At 34.1% G+C, this 20,842-nt stretch overlaps 1 protein-coding gene across 1 annotated transcript in view; it reads left to right on the forward strand.

Moving 5' to 3' along the window:
* The window catches only part of LOC106103808 (photoreceptor-specific nuclear receptor), a 27,804-nt gene that overhangs the window by 6,776 nt on the left and 186 nt on the right, over window positions 1–20,842 (forward strand). The window contains exons 4-11 of the mRNA XM_013283697.1: window positions 4,375–4,478; window positions 13,385–13,499; window positions 16,245–16,372; window positions 17,010–17,100; window positions 17,521–17,629; window positions 18,292–18,406; window positions 19,667–19,783; window positions 20,784–20,839. Of these exons, the coding sequence (XP_013139151.1) occupies window positions 4,375–4,478; window positions 13,385–13,499; window positions 16,245–16,372; window positions 17,010–17,100; window positions 17,521–17,629; window positions 18,292–18,406; window positions 19,667–19,783; window positions 20,784–20,839 (835 nt within the window). The remainder of the gene's footprint in view (window positions 1–4,374; window positions 4,479–13,384; window positions 13,500–16,244; window positions 16,373–17,009; window positions 17,101–17,520; window positions 17,630–18,291; window positions 18,407–19,666; window positions 19,784–20,783; window positions 20,840–20,842) is intronic.

Below are 20,842 nucleotides of genomic sequence, written 5' to 3' on the forward strand. Positions count from 1 at the left end.
ACCGGGCGAGCCGGCCCATTCGTGCGAAGATGTTAAAGCGGGCTCTACCACTGTTAAAACTCTCATACGATATCTTTCTATCTCTCTCATACATAGTAATCTAGTATTATAAAGAGGAAACATTTGTATTTGTGGATCGTATGTATTGAAATAGCTGAAAACTACGAGGACAATTTTTTTTAATATCATAAAGTGGCAACTCTTTCATCTCTGAGTAACATAGGCTACATTTTCAGTAATTTTCAATTTCACGCGAACGATGTCGCAGGCAACAGCTAGTAATAAGGTCATTGGAATTAAAGAGCGACTAAACAATAGTACGATAGTTTAGTCAAAGACGTGCGCGCTCTAAAAGTTCGTTCCCAATCTAACAGAAGTATGTAAACATAGCTAGCATACTTTAGAACGAATGCAAAATATACTAAAAGTAAATTTGTTTAATCTGAATTTTTGACAAAGACAAAAGAATGTAATACAATAGATGAATTGAGCAATCGAAGAGAAAGTCAGAAAACATAAGATTTAGGCCGTACAAGAAACGGGCACGCGGATTTGACGGCAACTGTACAAATAACACCAAAATATCGGTTGAAATGTATGACAAATATTGTACAATTGGGCCAATGACTCAATAAAACTTGCACAATATTTATATAAACTGTTTTAGGATAATGAATCAAGACTTGAAATGTGACGAATGTTTTGTAAAATCAGACTTTGGATTATTTAATGTATCGTACCGTTTAGTTTTATATTCTTAAACAGAGCTTAAGCTTTATTACAGTACTAGCTTTGGCCCGCGACTTCGTCTGCGTGAAATTAAACAAAATCTAAAGTATCCAATGTATGCTTTCTGACTATCCTCTATATCTATATCAAATTACATCGATATACATTTAGCTGTTTAGGCTACAAACTCTAAAATCTATCCGACTAAAATATAGCATTTATAATATTAGTAAGATGTAGTTTAAATCATAATTAAATTCGACATTCCATGTTGAAGCGGCAACTACAAGAGTGTGATTCGATCTTTATAATTTCGAAGTTTGATTTCGTAAAAAAATTCATATGTTTTGGTTTTCAACATGGGAGAATTTAGAAAGAAGTTGGGAATTATATGCTTACTGGTAACTCTAGGAACACCTTAAAAATTGCTATAATATCCATCTCTATACAGCCAAAACATTGCATTAGATTTAAGAAACAAAAATTCCACATTCAATATTTGGAATAATATTAAACTCCAATCAAACATCCCTCGACGGTTCAAAAAAACGTAAATCCTACTAAATCCCTATCAAAAACTGTAGCATAGACGGTACAAGTCACATCTGCGGCAACACAAAAATGACAATAGGGCGAGCTGATAACACTTGAACCCACTTAATCCATGCTGCGAGCATATTCCTAATTCTTCTTGCATCTGTGACCCGGATCATGACGCGACTGCGTACATAAGCGAAGCGGGAAGCGATTTTACTTGTAACCCTTAATTCGACGGAAATTTTTGTTGCAAAAAATCCTGTGTTACCAGAAGACTAAATTCAAAATGTCACGTATTTTTAATAGTATAGTATTCTTTTTGTTGTCTTTTACCCTTGACCCTATCGATTTTACGGTTAAACATAAATTACATCACATCATTAAAATAATTTAAAACAGATAGGAATAATGATTTTTTAACGTATTTTTGGTAATGTCAAAGGTAGAGTATGTGTGAGGTACACATTTAGACATTTACAAAAAAGATCTTTCCAAATTAAACTAATTTTTCTGATTAGTAAACATAAAATAATTATTTGTTTCGTCTTAGTACTAGTAAATTAGTCATGAAAAATTAATATACCTAATGTGTATTTATTAAGAATTTTTTTTAACATTTTCCTAACCGCTAATCGCTTCAGCTTTTAAGAGGTCACAGCCTAAAGACGCCCCCGATTGTGGGGTATTTAAATGCAATGCGAAATTCATTTGCGTTTTTACAGCAAGTGCTTGCTTCGTTCCTCACTGTATATCGTTTATTTTTTTATTGAACGTATTATAATATTATTTTTTATACGTGAGGGTACAACTTTTACTAAGCACGTTCTCGTTTGATTTTATGCTTTGAATTATATGAAAAATGGTTAAATTCCGTTTAAAACTGTAACAATATTTTCCTTACCATTAGTCAGAATTTTATAAGAGACCAAACATTCGTTTATATTTTTAATTCTGGCCATTAACTACTTACGTCGTAATTATTGTCTAATGATTATTTAGTGATAAGCGTGACCCTTAGTAATCATTTAACGTCTGTGATAGCCACATTAAAAACCATGCTTTGTGTATCCTAAACATGCTGATAAAAATTATAATATATAAAATTAAAAACAGTTTAACATTTGGTCCTTACAGCCCTAAATAGGCGCCTGCAATTAATCCGGCACCCGCGTAATTCTATTAACATTGTACACGCACCCTTATGATTGATGGGGTAACATGTGTACACCACTTTATGGCAAATTGATTTTTCAATGTCCCTTTTTATCAATAATGTTATCAGATAAATTGAACCAAATACTTATAATTTCATTATAAGAGTGCAAGATCGTATGTTACGATTTTAAGGGCCTGTCCCACCACTGGCTGATAGAGGCTCAGATTGCTTAAAAATGACGTCACAGTCAGATAAAGGAACCAAATCCGATGTTACCATCAAACATTTTACATGTTGTTATGAGACAGTTTACAATTTGGTGGGACAAGCACTACCTATACTAAATACGTAATAAAGTTGAGACCGAAGAAATGGATTGTATGAAAGAGCATATAGCTTAAGTAGGGAGTAAATTCAGATGTGACGGCTGAGACAGATGGACACCGTAAGGACAAGAGCAATTTGACAATTAAATACAAAATTAAAAATATCATAATCAACTAAAAGCATGAGGTATTTTCACTTGTAATTTTGAAATTTTGAAGTCGTGAAATTGAGTCAAAAACGAAATGTAACATCCAAAACAAGAACTAAAAAATCTTTTACTTGCTCTAATATAAAACATTATTATAAGAAACATCCGTTAAAATTTAAATGTTTCCCAAATTCAATTAAAACCCTTACAAAACATCAAATATCGTTTTCAAGGGCGATGTTCGCATCTACTTTTGGCTGTTTGAATCCTCCCTACGTAGAATCTCTTCCAACAAATGTCAACCTCTCAACCAAAGCCTATTATATGAGGATTACCAGTAATGAAATATCTTTAATCTGTATTAGTTCCTCGTGGTACATTTTTGTTGGTATTCAGTAGCGGTTTCGCTTTGATTGGATAGTTTTCCTTATACGAAAGGGGATTTTCGATTGCTTTCACTTATTTCCACTGTTGATAACATAATAGTTTCTCAGTGAAATCACTATCATCAAATACTAGCTGTTGCTCGTGACTTCGTGCGCGTAAAATTAAAAACTAATACAAAATGTAGCCTATGTTCACTGATAATGTAACTTTTTAATTGTGAAAGATTTTTGTAAATCGGCCCAGTAGTTTTTGAGTTATTTCAATACATACAAACATACAAATTTTTCCTCTTTATAATATTAGTATAGATATAGATACCAAAGTGACTTGATGCGTCTTTCCCTTTATTTGACTTCCGCTTATCACTTGGCATGCAGGAAACGTTTTTTCACGTATGTGCACGGTTTACATATAAATACGTATTTAGAACATTCGTTGTAAATAATTTAGTAGTTTTCGATTCACTGCGATATATCCTTTGAACGAAATATCCCCGCGATTTACTAAAACAACACACGCTGCAAATGTAATTTTTTTTTTATATTACAAGGTGGCAAAAGAGCAAGCGGCCACCTGAATCCGCCAAAATGGCAAAGAGACCGCTGCCCATAGACATTCGCTATAGCGGATGCGTTGCCTACCCTTGATCGACGGAGGAGACGCACATAAAGAGAAAATTTCTTTTTCCTATGCGTCTCCTCCACCGTCATATCCACATTCCCTTCCCATACTTTTCATATAAGAAAAAGAGAGGGAAGGAAAAGGGACTAAAGTTGGGCCTCCGGCACCACACTCATCAGACGAAACGTGGAATTGCTCCCACTTCACGCCTGTCTTCAGTGTGGTCGTGGTATTGCACCGGTCGAGCCGACCCATTCGTGCAAAGATGTTAAAGCGGGCTCTACCACTATTCAATTTTCAAATTCAACGCAAGTTTTTCCCGTACGCCAAATGTTATAGACTATCCTCTACATCTATACAAAATGTCATCTAGAAGCATTCAGCATTATACTATAAACTCTAACAAACATCTCTCCATCTATCCAAACTTTTGCATTTATAATATCAGTAAAAAAACATTTTGTTTCAGATGTCAGGCGGGCACGGGGCGGTGCGTAGTGGACAAAGCGCACAGAAATCAATGCCAGGCGTGTCGTCTCAAGAAGTGTCTCGCTATGGGAATGAACAAAGATGGTAAGAGCAGTATAAACAATCGATTGGTAACATTTTATCTGCTAATATAAGGTTTATTCTATAATATAGGCAATAGTCTGGAAGCAGTGTTTACTAAATACAAATAATTGAAACTTTAGTCAAAAACGAAAGTAGTAGTGTCGCGAAACTCTCAAATCTAAAACAAAAGAGGAAATATCCTCTATCTGTCACTTTTTCCGTCAATTAAAGATATCGCTTTGCTATTGCGCTAAATACAAGCCGCTTGTTCATTGTAAACATCATCATCATCATCATCTCCTCTGCCTTATCCTACTCCCGTAGGGTCGGCGCACCGCATTTTCGTTCTCCAAAGCACTCCATCATGCGTCATCTCAGTCATCACTCCCTTCTTGATCATGTCACCTTTCACGCAATCCATACATCTCTTTCTAGGTCTACCCCTACCGATGTAAACATTATAATATAAAAATATCTCTCTATCTCAATTGCATTATTATTTTTACATGTAATTGACCAGTTGTTGCTCTAAAATGACTTCACTGTCAGATGCGTGCCAAAATCCAATATTTCTATCATATATTTCATTATTTTAGAATTGTGGGACAGGCCCTTAATATCGTTACTCACTGATAACGTAGCTTTTAATGGTGACAGAATTTTTGAAATCGGTCCATTATTTTTTGAATTATTGCAATACATACAAAAAATACAAATCTATCCTTTTAATAATATCAGTATAGATATAATCAACAAATACTTTCCCACACTATACTCTATAATAAAACATCATAAACAAATCAAAACATGTCAAAATCCTATAACGTAGGAACAAATCCGCGCAATGCTTTACCCGTCACAAACAAGCAGGGACGCAATTAGGCGTCACTACATTAGAACGGACATATCGAAAGACCCTTTGTGTTTATTGTACAAGGGAAAAACAACTCTATTCTAATCCAATACGATTAAAAATGATTCGACATTGCATTTCAATAAAGGAAACAAAAGTTAATACAATAGAATAAATGTTATTAGATAAGTAACAGAAATAAAATCGTTACTGAATTTCTGATATCGATTTAAATGTGTATGAAAGGTGTTGTTAATCTATACTATTATAATAAAGCGTAAACACACAATTCTTTGTTGCCTAAGATGTCAGCAATTACAGCATATTTTTGAATAACTCTTCTTTTAATAAAAAGCCCTACACTTACGTCACGCTTTAGGCTATATATTTTCACGCCATTAAACTTAGGGGGTAAATATCTTGGATAAAAACCTTAATGTGGGAAAGAGACCATAAGTGGCTACTAACATCGTGGAAGCAAGATTGCCAAGGTTTGTGATGTCATGTCATTTTGACATGACATGCGGATGAAGTCGCACGGGAACAGCTAGTTAAAATACAATAATAGGAACTGTGAGATGTAGCTTGTAATGACATAAATCGTATACTTTAAAAAACGAAGTAACATTTCCCGACATCTCACTAATACTATAAATGCAAAAGTATAGATGGATGTTTGTTAGAGTTTGTAACCTAAACTGCTGAACGGATCTTGATTAAATTTGGCTTATATGTAGAGGACAGTCTGGTAGAACACATAGGCTACTCATTATTGCTTTTTTAATTCCGTACGGACAGAGTCGCATGATAGTAATTCAATAATAGAAAGCCTTCTATCAGTCAAATATTTTTATGTCCATTCTGTTTTAAATTTTATAAAGCAAGAGAACAAAATATTTCCTCGCGTATCTTAAAGTGAACTAAGTCAATACACAATTATATTTCTAAATCCTTTCTCTAACAGTAATAATACAAATAATGTGACACTAATTTTAACAATGGGAACACGCCACATAAGCTCTAATAAAGATAGCCCCAAGCAAAAAGGGTTACATAATAATAGCTTTGAACTTAATAAGTCTGTAAGGGCACGTGACTTAGTGGTTAGTATTGAGACAAATAGCACCGTAAAGCATAAAAAATTAAAAATATCAATTAGCATTGACTTGCAGATCCGTCCGCTTAATTAAGAACAAAGTACGTAACCTATGTGTTTCAATTTTCTCGAGATCCGTTCAGCAGTTTAGGCTACAAACTCTAAAAAACATCAATTTAAACTTAGCTTAGCAAGATATCTAATGATTAATATTAAATTTAAGATAATTGTAAGGTGCATTCTAAATACAAAAAAAGAAGATTTTATTAAGGGTAAAGAGAGTAGCTCTATGTTCTTGACGTTTTTAGAAAAAATATTATACAATATCTCTCGGTCCATTTAAATTATTCCATCGTGCCTGATCTAGTGTAAGACGTTATGCACAAAACTAACAAATTTATGCACGAGTTAAAAAATTAAATGGAAAATATTTGTAGTGTAGGGTAAGCCTTCATTTGTATACCGAGCGGTTTGCCGACACGTGTCGACGCGTGTTCCTTCCAGTGTTTTTAACTCCGGCACGCTTTCCCTTCCAACCAACAACTATTAGTAACATTTTGTTGTGATTACTAAAGGAGTGAGAGATATTACTTGCTGACTAATTGGTTTGTTCTAAACTCGATTTTATATAATATTAACGAAAGTGTCTTACATTTTTACCATGTTCGTAAGACACGGGTCTCTCACCACGATTTGTTTTTTTGACCATTATATTTGTAAATTAAGAGTTTAAATTTATGTATTATAATAATAGTGAATAATAATTCACTAGAACTTTAAACTTTGCAAAGAAATATAACTTATAATATAAAGAAGAAATATTTGTATTTTGGGATTCTTGCATGTATTGAAATAACTCACAAACTACTGGGCCGATTTAAAAAAATATCTCACCATTTAAAAGCTACATTATAAGTGACTAACACATGCTATACTATTTTTAATTTCACGGTGACGAAGTCGCGAGCATCAAGCTAGTTTATATATTGCTTTTGTCAGAATCCTGAGATGTCAGGAGTTTTCTAATCAGGACGCTTGTACCTTCTAATGTTAAAGTTTATATGGATGTTTGTTAGAGTCTGTAGCCTAAACTGCTGCACGGATTTCGATGAAATCTGACATAGATGTAGATGATAGTCTCGAAGAACCCACGCTTATGTTATATATGTTATTTTTAATTTCACGTGGTCTGAGTCGCGGGCGAAATCCTCTCTTAAATATTAATTGACACAAGCAGAAGTAAAAACAGCTTCATTAATGCAGAATGCCTTAAGCCGATTCTAATAAGTCGCCACACCTCCCGCTTAACGACCGCACGTACTGCATCCTTTTCGCTTGTTATACAAACTACAAAGCAGAATGCCTCGGGCGTTCGCACATCACATTCAAATTACTTCAACCCCACGATGTTTAACCGCAATTTTTAAATCTTTTATAACAATGTCATTAGCAATTCTCAGTGAAAAAGTTGGAACAAAACCAATTAGTAAATGTACAATTTCTAGACGTAGAACGTATTTGACATTATTCGGTAAATGACGACAAATGCTACATTTAGTAATTGTTTACATTATGCCTTATCCAGAAAGCTCTCTATGGTGTCCAGGATTTTTATCTGCTGCAATAATTTTGAAGTATACCGGTAAGAAGAAAAGCAGTACCGTAGTCATTGACATATACGTCACATCCCTATGACAGCTGTCAAATGTCATTAGAACTATTGGATTTGTGCGCGATCCTTGTGAGATCTCTAGCTGAGAGTTTTAATTAATATCGCTAGTTACAATTACATTGTTTAAAATAAATAGTTTTCGTTCGAAATATCTGTATATTTTTCACATTATGTAATTTGTTATTATCAATAAAATATATGTATTGCGAACTAGCCAAATAAGTAAACTCTTCTTTAGTATTTAAAAATTTAATGTACGAGTATTATAAAATTCACATACAATTAGATATTTTTACCTAAAAATTATAGTACTTCTTATAAATGTTAAGTTTAACAAAAGCTTTTATATAATTCAGATCACATTCAAAGATATTTAAAAACTTCCTTACAACATCTAAGTAAAAAAGTAATTCAATAAATCGATATCGAAAAGACAATGCGAAACTTCGGTAACTCCAAGTCGAAAACTCACGATTTAGATATCCAACAATTACCATAACGTACGAGCGTTGAACAATGAAACGTTGATCCAATTTAACACGAAAAGAAACTGTCAAAAAGATGTACCGTTGTAATGAGGGCATAGAGGCGTACCCTGGGGCACAACCGACGGGAAGCTTTTATTGTGTTAAGCTCCGGCATTATTTTGCACTTGGCTTTCTCCCGTGAAAAGGAACACTTAATTCGGTTACACTTTGAGATGCCGACGCTACAATCTCGTTACGTTTGGGCGTTGGGACCACGCTCCACCTTGTCAAACGCCTCGGCCCCACCTTTTATATATTAATTACAAGCACAATTAGTATTACAGTATCCAGATTTTTTAATTCAAATTATTATATTTTATCTGATTACAATATTCTTATAGAAAATACTTAACTATTACGAAATCATAAATTAAAAAGAAGAGTGTTATAATCATCGCCGATGTTAGCTTTTAAAAACTATAAATTTATCCTATAAATCTAAAAACTACCTTCCGTCCGCGAGTCGTTGCATTTCGTTCGTCTAAAATGAAAAAAAAATCAAAAGTGCCTACTAGTTCATCCAGACTGTCTTCTACATCAATGCCAAATTTGATTTGATGTAACAAATGTCCATCCATACAAACTCTCGCATTTATAATTTTAGTAAGATGGAAGTTATGAACTATTTTACTTTAGAGTAAAGAATAACAGAGGACTTTCTCATAAATTCGTCTCCTAACATTTTAGAAGACACTAGAAAGCGGGGAATTAAAGATTCATTTGTAAAATTAAATGCTAATGGAGTGATTTCGGATTTTAATCCTGGACTGTATACCTTTTTCGTACCGCTTTGAGCCCGGACTTACAATTTGTACAGTCAGTTGGAAACTTCTTAACGACCAGTTTTAATTATTTTATGGTGTGTTTTTTTAGCAGATTAATCGATTTCATAGATTAAACGACTCGTCAATCAGTCTAAAGGTATTTTTAAATTATAATACAATAGTTAAAACAGTTTATAAACTCTCAGTTACATAATTTGGTTCATCTCTTACTATAAAAATATTAACATTGTTCACCGGTTCTATGCGTTTCTTTTCATTACGAATTGCCTCCGATTTATGAGTAGAATATTCCATAATATTTTTGCACACTACCGCTAAAAAATCTAGTTGGTATATTAGAATTTCTTTTCTATTTATAGTTAATTTATATTTTATAGCTGTTCCCGTGCGGCTTGATCCGCATGACATTATGAAAATTTTATTTTATTGTTTACATTTGTCAAAATATCAATAGCAAATGTGAAAATGACATGACATTACAAACCTTGACAATCTTGCTTCCTTGATGTTGGCAGCAACTTATGGTCTCTTTCCCACATTAGGGTTTTATCCAAAACATTTACCTCCTAAGTTTAATGGCGTGAAAATATATAGCTTAAAGCGTGACGTAAATGTAGGGCTTTTCATTAAAGAATTAATTATTCAAAAATATGCTGTAATTGCTGACATCTTAGGCAACATAAAAGTGTGTGTTTACGCTTTATTATAATAGTATAGATGATGCTGACATTTTTGTCTTATTATTTTATTTGGTAACAAATTTCGTGCACGACTGTACAGAAATCCAACATCGCGTACCCTAACAGTTAACTGTTTATACCGGAGTTAAAGCTATAGCAACAGACACTGATTAATGCGATTTTAATCCTTCCTTAAACCCCCAAAATCCGACCCTGTACTAATCGCATCCAAGTCACAACTACCGTTCATTCTAATTTAAACTCTATTACACAGCTGCTAAAGTACTTATAACTTCACAAGAGTAAGTATCGAGGTGTCTGAAAGGATTCACAACTTTAACGTTTAGCCAACGTAAATCCAATTTCTAACGTATGAAGGTCGATTTTTCAATTGTCACAATTGTTCATCTTTTACAAATACAGTTCAATCGATTTAAAACTGAAATCCTTTTGCTGTAAAGTCCAAAATTAATTGTATTGGATGACTTTAAAATGTTAAAGTCGAATCAATTTGGCAAAAAAAGGAAAGAGTAAGCATGTGCAGTTTTGTAAAAGAGTGAAAGAGATGTTTGTATGTCGCACACGTTTGATTTCAAATTGATTCGTTGAGTTACAGATGAGGTCTTGCACCTGATTCCTTTCATTTAATACGTTTTCTTCACATTTTTCTCTGTATAAGGCGTTTCTATTCCTATATTTAATTTCAAATGACAAAAATTTTAAATTTTCTATAGTTACTTAAGTATATAATTTAATTTATTTAAGTTCAGAGTTCATTTGTCTCAAAGGCACAGCGTTTTTGGTGTTGCAAATGTCCATCGTCGATGATAACTACGGTATACTCTTAAATCTATACTATAAAGAGGAAAGATTTGTATTTTTGTATGTATTGAAATAACTCAAAAACTACTGAGCCGATTTCAAACAATTTTTCACCATTAGAAATCTACGTTATCAATGAGTACCATATGGTACGTTTTGTATTATTTTTAAATTTCACACGGGCGAAGTCGCAAGCTACAGCTAGCAAAAAACAAAAAAGACCACAAAGCTATATACATTTTGTATAATACTACGGATTGCAAAACAAGACATATTTATTACTGTTATTTTCTATTACTCCACTATTCTACCGTACAGGTGTATGTATTTTAGATTTAGTACAAGCATCATTTATCCACTCTGATTATCGTAAAATTCGTATTCGTCCAAATAATTAAGTCAAATTAAGTTAAATATAAGTGAGATCTGCTCTCGCACACACACTAGTTGTCCCCCTAACTACAGTCGGCCCCTCCCACATCCGGCCGCAGCCATCTTTGATTCTCACTTCCGGGCAGAGAGGGACGGGTGATTTCACGACTGATTTAGTATATTAACACTATAAATAGAAAACATTATGTATGTAAAAATTTTTTTTAAGGTTAGGTTTCGTTTTATTACGATTTTTTTATAAATCTTAAAATAATAAAAATTACCTCAAATCACAATCGAATTGAACCCATATTTCTTAACAATAATGGCATCGGTATTTTATTTTATTTTTATTTTATTTTATTTATTTACGGATAACTTACAGCTAGCTTAAAAAACAATAATAAAATAAACAAAAAATGAAGGCCAATTACAAGTTATCGCAGATAGTCACAAGTATATATTATAATGAAATTCAGTCCTTGTAAATTGTATCACACTACACTTATATGAAGATAAAGATCACCTTCCACTCACTATCGCGTATTGAAAAAGCGGTATGCCTAATTAATTTTTTTTTCTTTACACTTAAACATTTTCACGTAATTTTTCCTAAATATTTTATTTCAATGAATTAACAAAGTGAATTTAAACTACTAAACAAACAATTTAAGTAACTTTAATTCTCCAAAAAATAAACTGAAATTACATTTTACATTAAATATATTTCATACGAAACTTGTATGGATAGAGACAATATTCCTAGATAACATCTTCGGAAATAGTAAATCCCGCCGGATATGATTGATCGCGACTTTATCCGGGCAGTGAATTGAGCCGGGTACCCGGTCACGTAACACCCGGCTCGGATATAAAACTGTACTCTTTCATTCGAACACCCTATCCCATAACGTTGGCTTTTAATGCGGTAAAGTTTAACCCGGGTAAATTATTCTTAAAGAAGACTATATATGACAGTGGAATACGAAGCTATGCCGCCCTTTTCTGTTTAGCCCTGGGCGGTTCCCGTCGCCCTAATAGGGCTAGCACTAATTCTATTAAGAAGGATATTAGAATAACACAACCAAAGTACGCATTCTATATTTCGAGTTGCTAAATCCAGAGTTTACGTTGTTTTAGGGTTGTCAACTTTCGCTTACAGTTGGCACCAAAAGGAAAAAGAATTTAGTTACTTATACTCTGAATCCCAATATCAATAAAAAAAATGCTTTCCGTCATTTGGAAAAGAGAACAAAAATTTTTTTTTGTCAATTTTAAAATCTCGTTTTAAAAAACTAAATAAAAAAAGTGATCGGAGAGCACGTACCGCATTCTAGTTAACGTCAATCGATTTCTCCCCCACTCTCACCCCTACACCCACAGGGGGAGGGCAGAGGACTTCTATTTGATTTTATTGCCCTCTCTGACATCCAACGTACCTTTTACAGCCACGCTCTTTATACAAAACTGTATATCTACAGAAGCGCAAGAAGAATTCTGAAAATGGTCATCTTTTTATGTCTCAAAAATTAAAATGGAACAGCTGCTGTCATCGGTTGATTGAAACAAGAATATAAAACATTATAAAATGTAAATAAACATAAAAATTTTAAAGAAATTAAAACATTAGAGTTTTAATAACATCAACGTTGCGATTAAATTGTTTAGTTGCGATTGTAGAGAAAAATAAGTTGCTTTCCGTCAGTGTCGCTGTTTGTAATACTAAAAACGGATAACGAAAAGTTATAATTATGAAATGCCTGATTCACACTTGGCCAGCACAGTCAGATAGTAGTCTCAATAACTGGACTGGCATTCAACTGGCACAATTTTTAAACTAATTGGCGCCAGTACCTTCATAAAAGCGATGCCTAGCCTTGCGATAGTTCAACTGTCTATCTTACTAACATTATAAATGCGAAAGTTTGAATGGATGGATGTTTGTTAGAGTTTGTAACCTAAACGGCTAAACTGGTTTGGATGAAATTTGGTAGATATGTAGAGGATAGTTTTAAAGAACACATAGGCTGCTTACTTTTGTTGTTTTTTTAATTCAACGCGGGCCGAGTTGCGGGCGAATATTAGTATGTTATATGACTAACGAATTGGTTCTTCAACAGCTGTACAGAACGAGCGACAGCCTCGTAATACTGCCACCATACGACCTGAAGCACTCAGAGATATGGACCAGGAGCGTGCACTACGAGAGGCAGCCGTCGCTGTTGGTGTTTTTGGGTGAGAACAATAACTTACTTCAGAAAAATTATCTTGCCCTTGTCCTTACAGAGAAATAGCATATGCTGCTCTATACATATCTCTCTATCTATACTCTATACTAATATTAGAAAGTAAACAAACACTTCTTTGTTGCCTAAGATGTCAGCAATTACAGCATATTTTTGAATAACTGTTTTTTTTAATAAAAAGCACTTTTAATTTAATAAACTCACGTTACGCTTCAGGATATATATTTTCACGTTATTAAACTTAGGGGTAAATATTTTGGATAAAAACCCTAGTGTGGGAAAGAGACGTTGCTGCCAACATCAAGGAATCAAGGTTGCCATGGTTAGACATTATGTCATGTCATTTTGACATTTGCAATTGATAATTTAACAAATGTAAACAATAAAATGAAGATTTTATAATTCCTAGCGGATGAAATCGCATGGGAACAGCTAGTTCATTAATACAACAAGATATACAATAAAATGAAACAAATTGACCAGTTGAACGGATAATTCTTACTTTCTTACTAATATTATAAATGCGAAAGTTTAGATGGATGTTTGTTAGAGTTTGCCGCCTAAACGACTGAACGGATCTCGATGAAAGTGGGCTAAGTATAGAATAGCACAGGCTACTTTGTTTTTTTTTATTCCACGTGGTTGAAACGCAGACGAAAGCTGTTATTAATATAAAACTTATTACTCAAAACAATATCAGCCAGTAATTTCCGCAACAAGAAACATGCTTCAACAATGTTCCAATAAAGAAACAAAACAAAAGCGCTGCATTCATCTGCATACTAGAGAAATCATAATGCATAAAATATCAGCGAGGCGAGACAAAGAGAGTGCTTTGAAGACTGAAGTGACTAAACATTATCTACTTATGGCTAAATGTCTATGTCTATACTATAATATTATACACAGGAAAGATTTTCACTTTTAAATAACTCAAACAATACGGGACCGATTTCAAAAATTCATCACGTAAGAATAAAAAGTTTCATCCGTCCCACCTTTTAGTCCCACTATCACCAATAAGGCGACAGATGGAAGGCTATGAAATAAAATAAGTTCCAACCGCCCTTTCGACGCAAAAGGTGGGACGGATGAAACTTTTTATTCTCATCTATTTCCACGTGGGGACAGAACGGGGTGATGGTTGGGAATAATCCCGATATTTTCCTTCACCGTAAGAATGTCGGGTAAATTACATGTTGCGTATATCTTTGGTAAATATTAAGGTGTCTCTCGATCAAGTTATTATTTTTAGTTTAAATACAACCTATGTTATGACGTTAGCACACCGTTTACCCTGGTCAACGCAGTCACCCGTATCGACCCCACGTTTGACGAGACGCGGTCGCTTGAGACTTGATCCGCACGGTTGGTTCACTTGACGTCAGGGGTGTACATAATATATTGATCTAAATATATGTAATCTTCATATACTAAATCTTACTAACATTATAAATGTGAAAGTTTAGATGGATGGATGTTTGTTAGAGTTTGTAGCCTAAACGGCTAAACGGATTACAATAAAATTTGGTATAGATGTAGAGGGTAGTCTCTAAGAACACATAGGCTCACTTTTGTTCTTTTTTTAATTCCACGCCTACGAAGTCGCGAGCGAGATAAAATAAACGTGTTCTGAGATAAACTACAAAATCAACAATTAACTTGCATTCATAGAATTTTAATTAAAGAGCATATTGTATTAACTAAATAGTACACGTTTAGTGAAACTTAAATATTGGGACGTTCTTAAAATATGTAGAAAAAAACAATTGCGGATGTTTTTGGGCAGCGATTGATTTCCATTTCTATAGATTCAGGTGGTCGCTTGCTTGTTTGCCACCTTATAATATAAAAAAAAACATCCATTCATCTAATCTTACGCATCAATAATGTTAGTAAAATGTAATAATATCAGCAAATTTTTTTTTAAGAAAATAGGTGTTCTAGCATAAAATATTTATCTGCGGTTTAAACAATTCAACTTGGGTAATAACGAAATAAAAACGTATCATCTTATCTAGTATTCAAATACAAAAATAACAAACCAAAGTAAACAGATCTATCACATATTACAATTTCATATTCGGGTAGATATAAAAAATAACGAGCGTATTTGGCAGGGAGGGTAGTCGTAAAAAATACCATCTAATCCAAGAGAGTGGATAGTTCTGTAACAGTAATGTGTGAGTGAATTCATTATGTAAATATATTTATAAGGGATATTCTTATGGTGTTTTCGAAGACGTATTGTGATTATTATGAACTCTGATACATCTTACTCGGAATACTTTTTGTTGTATTATTTAACTAGCTGTTACCGTGCGGCTTCATCCGCATTTAATCATGAAAATTTTATTTTGTTGTCTACATTTGTGAAATTATCAAATGCAAGCAAATGTCAAAATGACGTGATGTTACAAGCCTTGGCAATCTTTCTTCCTTGATGTTGGCAGCAACTTATTGTCTCTTACCCACATAGAGTTATAAATTTAATGGCGTAAAAATATAGCCTAAAGCGTGACATAAGTGTAGGGCTTTTTATTAAGAAATGAATTATTTAAAAACATGTTGTAATTGCTGACATCTTGGGCAACAAAGAAGTGTGTGTTTACGCTTTATTATAATAGTATAGAAGTATAGATAACAATAGATATAGAATAGTGTAGAAGAGTAGGAAAATAATGTTTCTGTAGTTCTGTAGAGATCCAAGGTTATATGTAGCGATATGTTTCAGTCCGCCGGTGTCGCTAGCCATGGCGCTGTCTCCGGCGCGCTACCCGCTGCTGTCGCCGCACTACCCGCCGCTGCCCGCGCCGCCGCCGGACTCCTCGCGCGATATCGAACATCACACCGATAGTGACGGTAACTTAGTCATACAAAATATCTATTTTATACCAGGTTTATTGACTGCGACTGAGTAGAATTAAAAACAGAAATATGTGTTTTTCCAGACCACGTTCTACATCTACACTATTACACTCTAAGTAGAATTGTTACATCGCACCCGCGGACAGATAAAATATATTGTTTATGCAGGGCTTTATCTTACTAATGTTATAAATGTGAAAGTTTATATGGATGGATGTTTGTTAGAGTTTGTAGCCTAAACGGCTGAACTGATTTCTATGAAATTTGGCACAGATGTTGAGTATGGTGTGGGAGAACACGTAGGCTACTTAGTTTTTTTTAATTCCACGCGGAAAGAGTCGCGTTGTATTTTGTTTAAACCTATGTTAAAAAATTATCGAAATTTGATTAGCAGTTTAGACTACAAACTTTAACAAATATCCATCAATTACTCCATCCATCCAAACTTTTGTATTTTTAATATTAGTAAAATACGCCGCTTAGCGCCATCTATTGATTGAAACATTGAAAATTGAAAACTGCTATTTTGTACACATTATTCGCCGCTAGATGTCATTACTACTAATTTTAGATTTAAAAAAATTTGTTATCCATAATAAATCTAATTTATATATTTTTAATGTATCCACAGATGACAGTATCGACGTTACTAATGAAGAAGATTCCACATCTTATTCTCCGCCTGCGATAACTAACTATCCACAGAACTGTCCACCGTACAGGTAATTTATAATTTCTTTACTATGAACTTTGAAGCATTTTTACTTATTTATATTTAAACAGCATTTTGTATTTAAAGTACATTTTTTATTTTATTTTACTATAATAAAGTTTGAATAACTCTTGACTGTTTTAGTCGGTTTCCTTTGCTGGTGAGCAAAAATAAATTTGACAGACAGACAGACAGTCAGACAGACAGGGTACGCACAGTATCCTATGCGTCCTCTCCTCTGTCAAGGAATGTCCTATTTCTGTGTGTGCTTGTGGTTGACTAAAAGCAACATCAGCGTTTGATTCGCTATTTCAGCGAATCCCAGTAGCTTTTCCTCGTTTGCCTTAATAACAAAAAACTAAACAGTAATATGAAATAGTATGTGTCATTAAGAAATACAGGAATAAGTATACATTTGTTAAATTTTCAGACCATTGGGTGTGGAGAGTTCAGCGGAGACGGCGGCGCGGCTTCTCTTCATGGCGGTCAAATGGGCGAAAAATTTACCTTCTTTCGCCAGTTTGGCTTTCAGAGATCAAGTGAGCATTACATTTTCTTTCTTTAGTTTTAGTTTAAAAATAAATTTATTTAGCTGGTCTCGGGGCGAAGAAAAAAAACAGTTCTATCTGCTTCCGTTTTTCATGATTTTATTTTAGCGCCATCTAACAAATGATAATAGAAAACAATTTTGTACAATTTGATATATTTGAGTTCTCATCAAAAGATGGCGCTTCTTGTTAATTCCGTCGCGAGTTCAAATGAATCAAATTAAAATAGAAAAACAAGATAACATTTCACTATTAACAAATTACATACATAGTGCAATTCTACAGTGGTAGAATCTTTGCACGAATTGGTCGGCTCGCCCTGGCAAGCCGATTACACCAGTGTAATACCACGACTAGACAAGCGTGAAGTGGAAGCAATTCCGCGTAGTCTGATGAGTGTGTTGCCGGAGGGCTCATTAAAGTCCTTTTCTCTTATCACTCTTTTCTTATAAGGAAAGGATAGGGAAGGAAAATGAATTTGACGGTGGAGGAGACGCACAGAAAGGGAAAATATCCTTTAAGTGCGTCTCCTCCGTCGATTAAGGGTTTTGTAGGATTCAGGCGACCGCTTGTTCACGTTATATTATAAAAAAGCAGTTTAGTCCATCTATCTAAGCTTTCACATTTATAATATTGGTATGTTTGTGTGTGAGGTGATCCTGCTGGAGGAGGCGTGGTCGGAGCTGTTCCTGCTGAACGCCATCCAGTGGAGCTTGCCGCTGGACGCCGCGGGCTCCGCGCTCTTCGGCAGCGAACAGACAGACCAGGGTAATATACCATTCTCTTTACATACGAAACTAGTTGTTAATCGCGACTTCATCCAAATTTAACTTATGATAACTTTTGAAAGGTAAAATAATTTTTCAACCTGTCCATTAGTTTTTGAGTTATTTCAATATATACAGAAATACAAAAATACAAATCTATCCTATCTATAATATTAGTGTAGACTATATCGTCTACTACTATCTATACTAGTACATATCATAAAGAGTAAAGATTTGGACTCTGGTATGTATTGAAATAACTCAAAAACTGCTTTGGCGATTTCAATCATTCTTACACCATTAAAAAGTTACGTTTTTAGTGAGTAACATGGGCTGTTTTATTTACTATTTTATTAATGTAACACGCTCAGTTGTAACAGGCCGATATCGGCCTGCCGCAGTACTTAAATTGGTGCGGACGTAGAAAACTATATCCCTGTCGCTAGTTCGAAACGATTATCTCAAGTGTATGCGTTACATTACATAAAATGCATACATTATGTTTCCACAAAGATATAGCAATTTACTATATCTAAGTGATTTTACTTATTATTACAAATAGACCCTATTACGTTCGCCCTTTTTTTCAACCTATTACCAAAAGTATTAACTTAGTAGTAATCTACGTAATAACAGAAATCTACCGATTTAAGATTCAAATTTCTAACCCTGGTAGCTTGTAAGCTGATTCTTCGATTACCCTTATTGTTTCTGTTGGCGATATCTTCTAAACTATTAGTCCAATTTAAATACTGTTAAGGACAATTTTATTCTACATTAAATTCTTCTGATAACAAACGCAATTGCATAAGGATTAATATTGAAACCAATAAAAGAACGCTGCAAATAGCGTGAGGTTTTTAATTCATTTTGTAAACAAAAAAGTGGTTATTGTAAGAAAACCGTTAAAGATATGCTATCGCAGACTTTTCTATAAAACTTTTTGAGATCTACAATTCTGTCATACATCATTTTTATATACCTCTAACGATTTAGGCAGCGTAAGCCGGGAAAAGTTAAAGTTTAGTAAATTTTTAACGCCGGCGTCCAGAAACACGCTGTTTATTAATAGTTCCTAAACATAAGTAATAATAAAATATAGCCTATGTTACTCACAGATAAATTACCTATCTGATGGTTAAAGAATTATCAAAATCGGCCCAGTAGTTTTTGAGTTATTTCAATACATACAAAAATACAAAGTTTTCCTCTTTATAATATTAGTATAGATAAAAGTGTTGTGTGTTTGTGCGTGCGGCAGGCGGCGGCTGCTCGGAGACGCGGCGGCGGCTGCGCGAGGTGGCGGCGCGCTACCGCGCGGTGCAGGTGGACCCCGCCGAGTTCGCCTGCATGAAGGCCATCGTGCTCTTCAAGTCCGGTCAGTGCGCAGTGCCATTGCCACATTGCCACATTGCCACATTGCCACCACAACTTACGAATAAACTGAGTATAAACATAGTTACTTAGTTACTACTAATACTTGCTTATACTCAATTTATTCCTAACTTTAACTTTATACCGCATTTATTTGTAAGGCTTTTTATCTGTTTCATAACTTTCAGATTAAAACACTCCCTTATAATGTTTACATAGTCAAAAATAAAAATCACCGCATTATCTATTAATCGATCCTCAAAACCACTTGTCAATAATTAATTGTATTTCAATTAATTGCCAATAGGTGTCACTAAATTATATTTAAATGTTGATATTTCGTGACGCTGTTTATTTTATTTTATAACAAAAGATGGAGCTTATTGTAATTTTATAAAATATTTCATAACATGTCTATATGGATATAAGGGTGCACCAAAATTACAAAAAATGGTATCGGAAGTCTATATTAGTTCCTTTCCTTTTTCTCCCTTTTATAAAGGAAGGATAGGAAGATACAATTCATTCCATACTTTTATACTATTATAATAAAGCGTAAACACACATTTCTTTGTTGTCTAAGATGTCAGCAATTCCAGCATATTTTAGAATAATTCTTTCTTTAATAAAAAGCCGCTCACTTACGTCACGCTTTAGGCTATATAGTTTCACGCCATTAAACTTAAGGGGTAAATATTTTGGATAAAAACCCTAATGTGGAAAAGAGACCATAAGTTGCTACCAACATCAAGTAAGCAAGATTGCCAAGTTTTGTCATGTCATGTCATTTTGACATTTGCAATTGACAGTTTGACAAATGTAAACAATAAAATAATTTTATGCCGATGAAATCGCACGGGAACAGTTAGTTAATAATAATTGCAATAGCGGGCTCGAAAAATAGTAAAGTATACGCACCCTACTGGTTACGAAAACGGGAAAATCCTTATCTAACTGGTTAGATAAAGGGAAGAAGCCTTCTATGTGTGGTGTGTGTGTCGCAGAGACGCGCGGGCTGAAGGAGCCGCTGCAGATAGAGAACCTGCAGGACCAGGCGCAGGTG

This window comes from Papilio polytes, unplaced genomic scaffold (assembly GCF_000836215.1).
Source record: "Papilio polytes unplaced genomic scaffold, Ppol_1.0 DF824270.1, whole genome shotgun sequence".
NCBI classification, from domain to species: Eukaryota; Metazoa; Arthropoda; class Insecta; order Lepidoptera; family Papilionidae; genus Papilio; species Papilio polytes.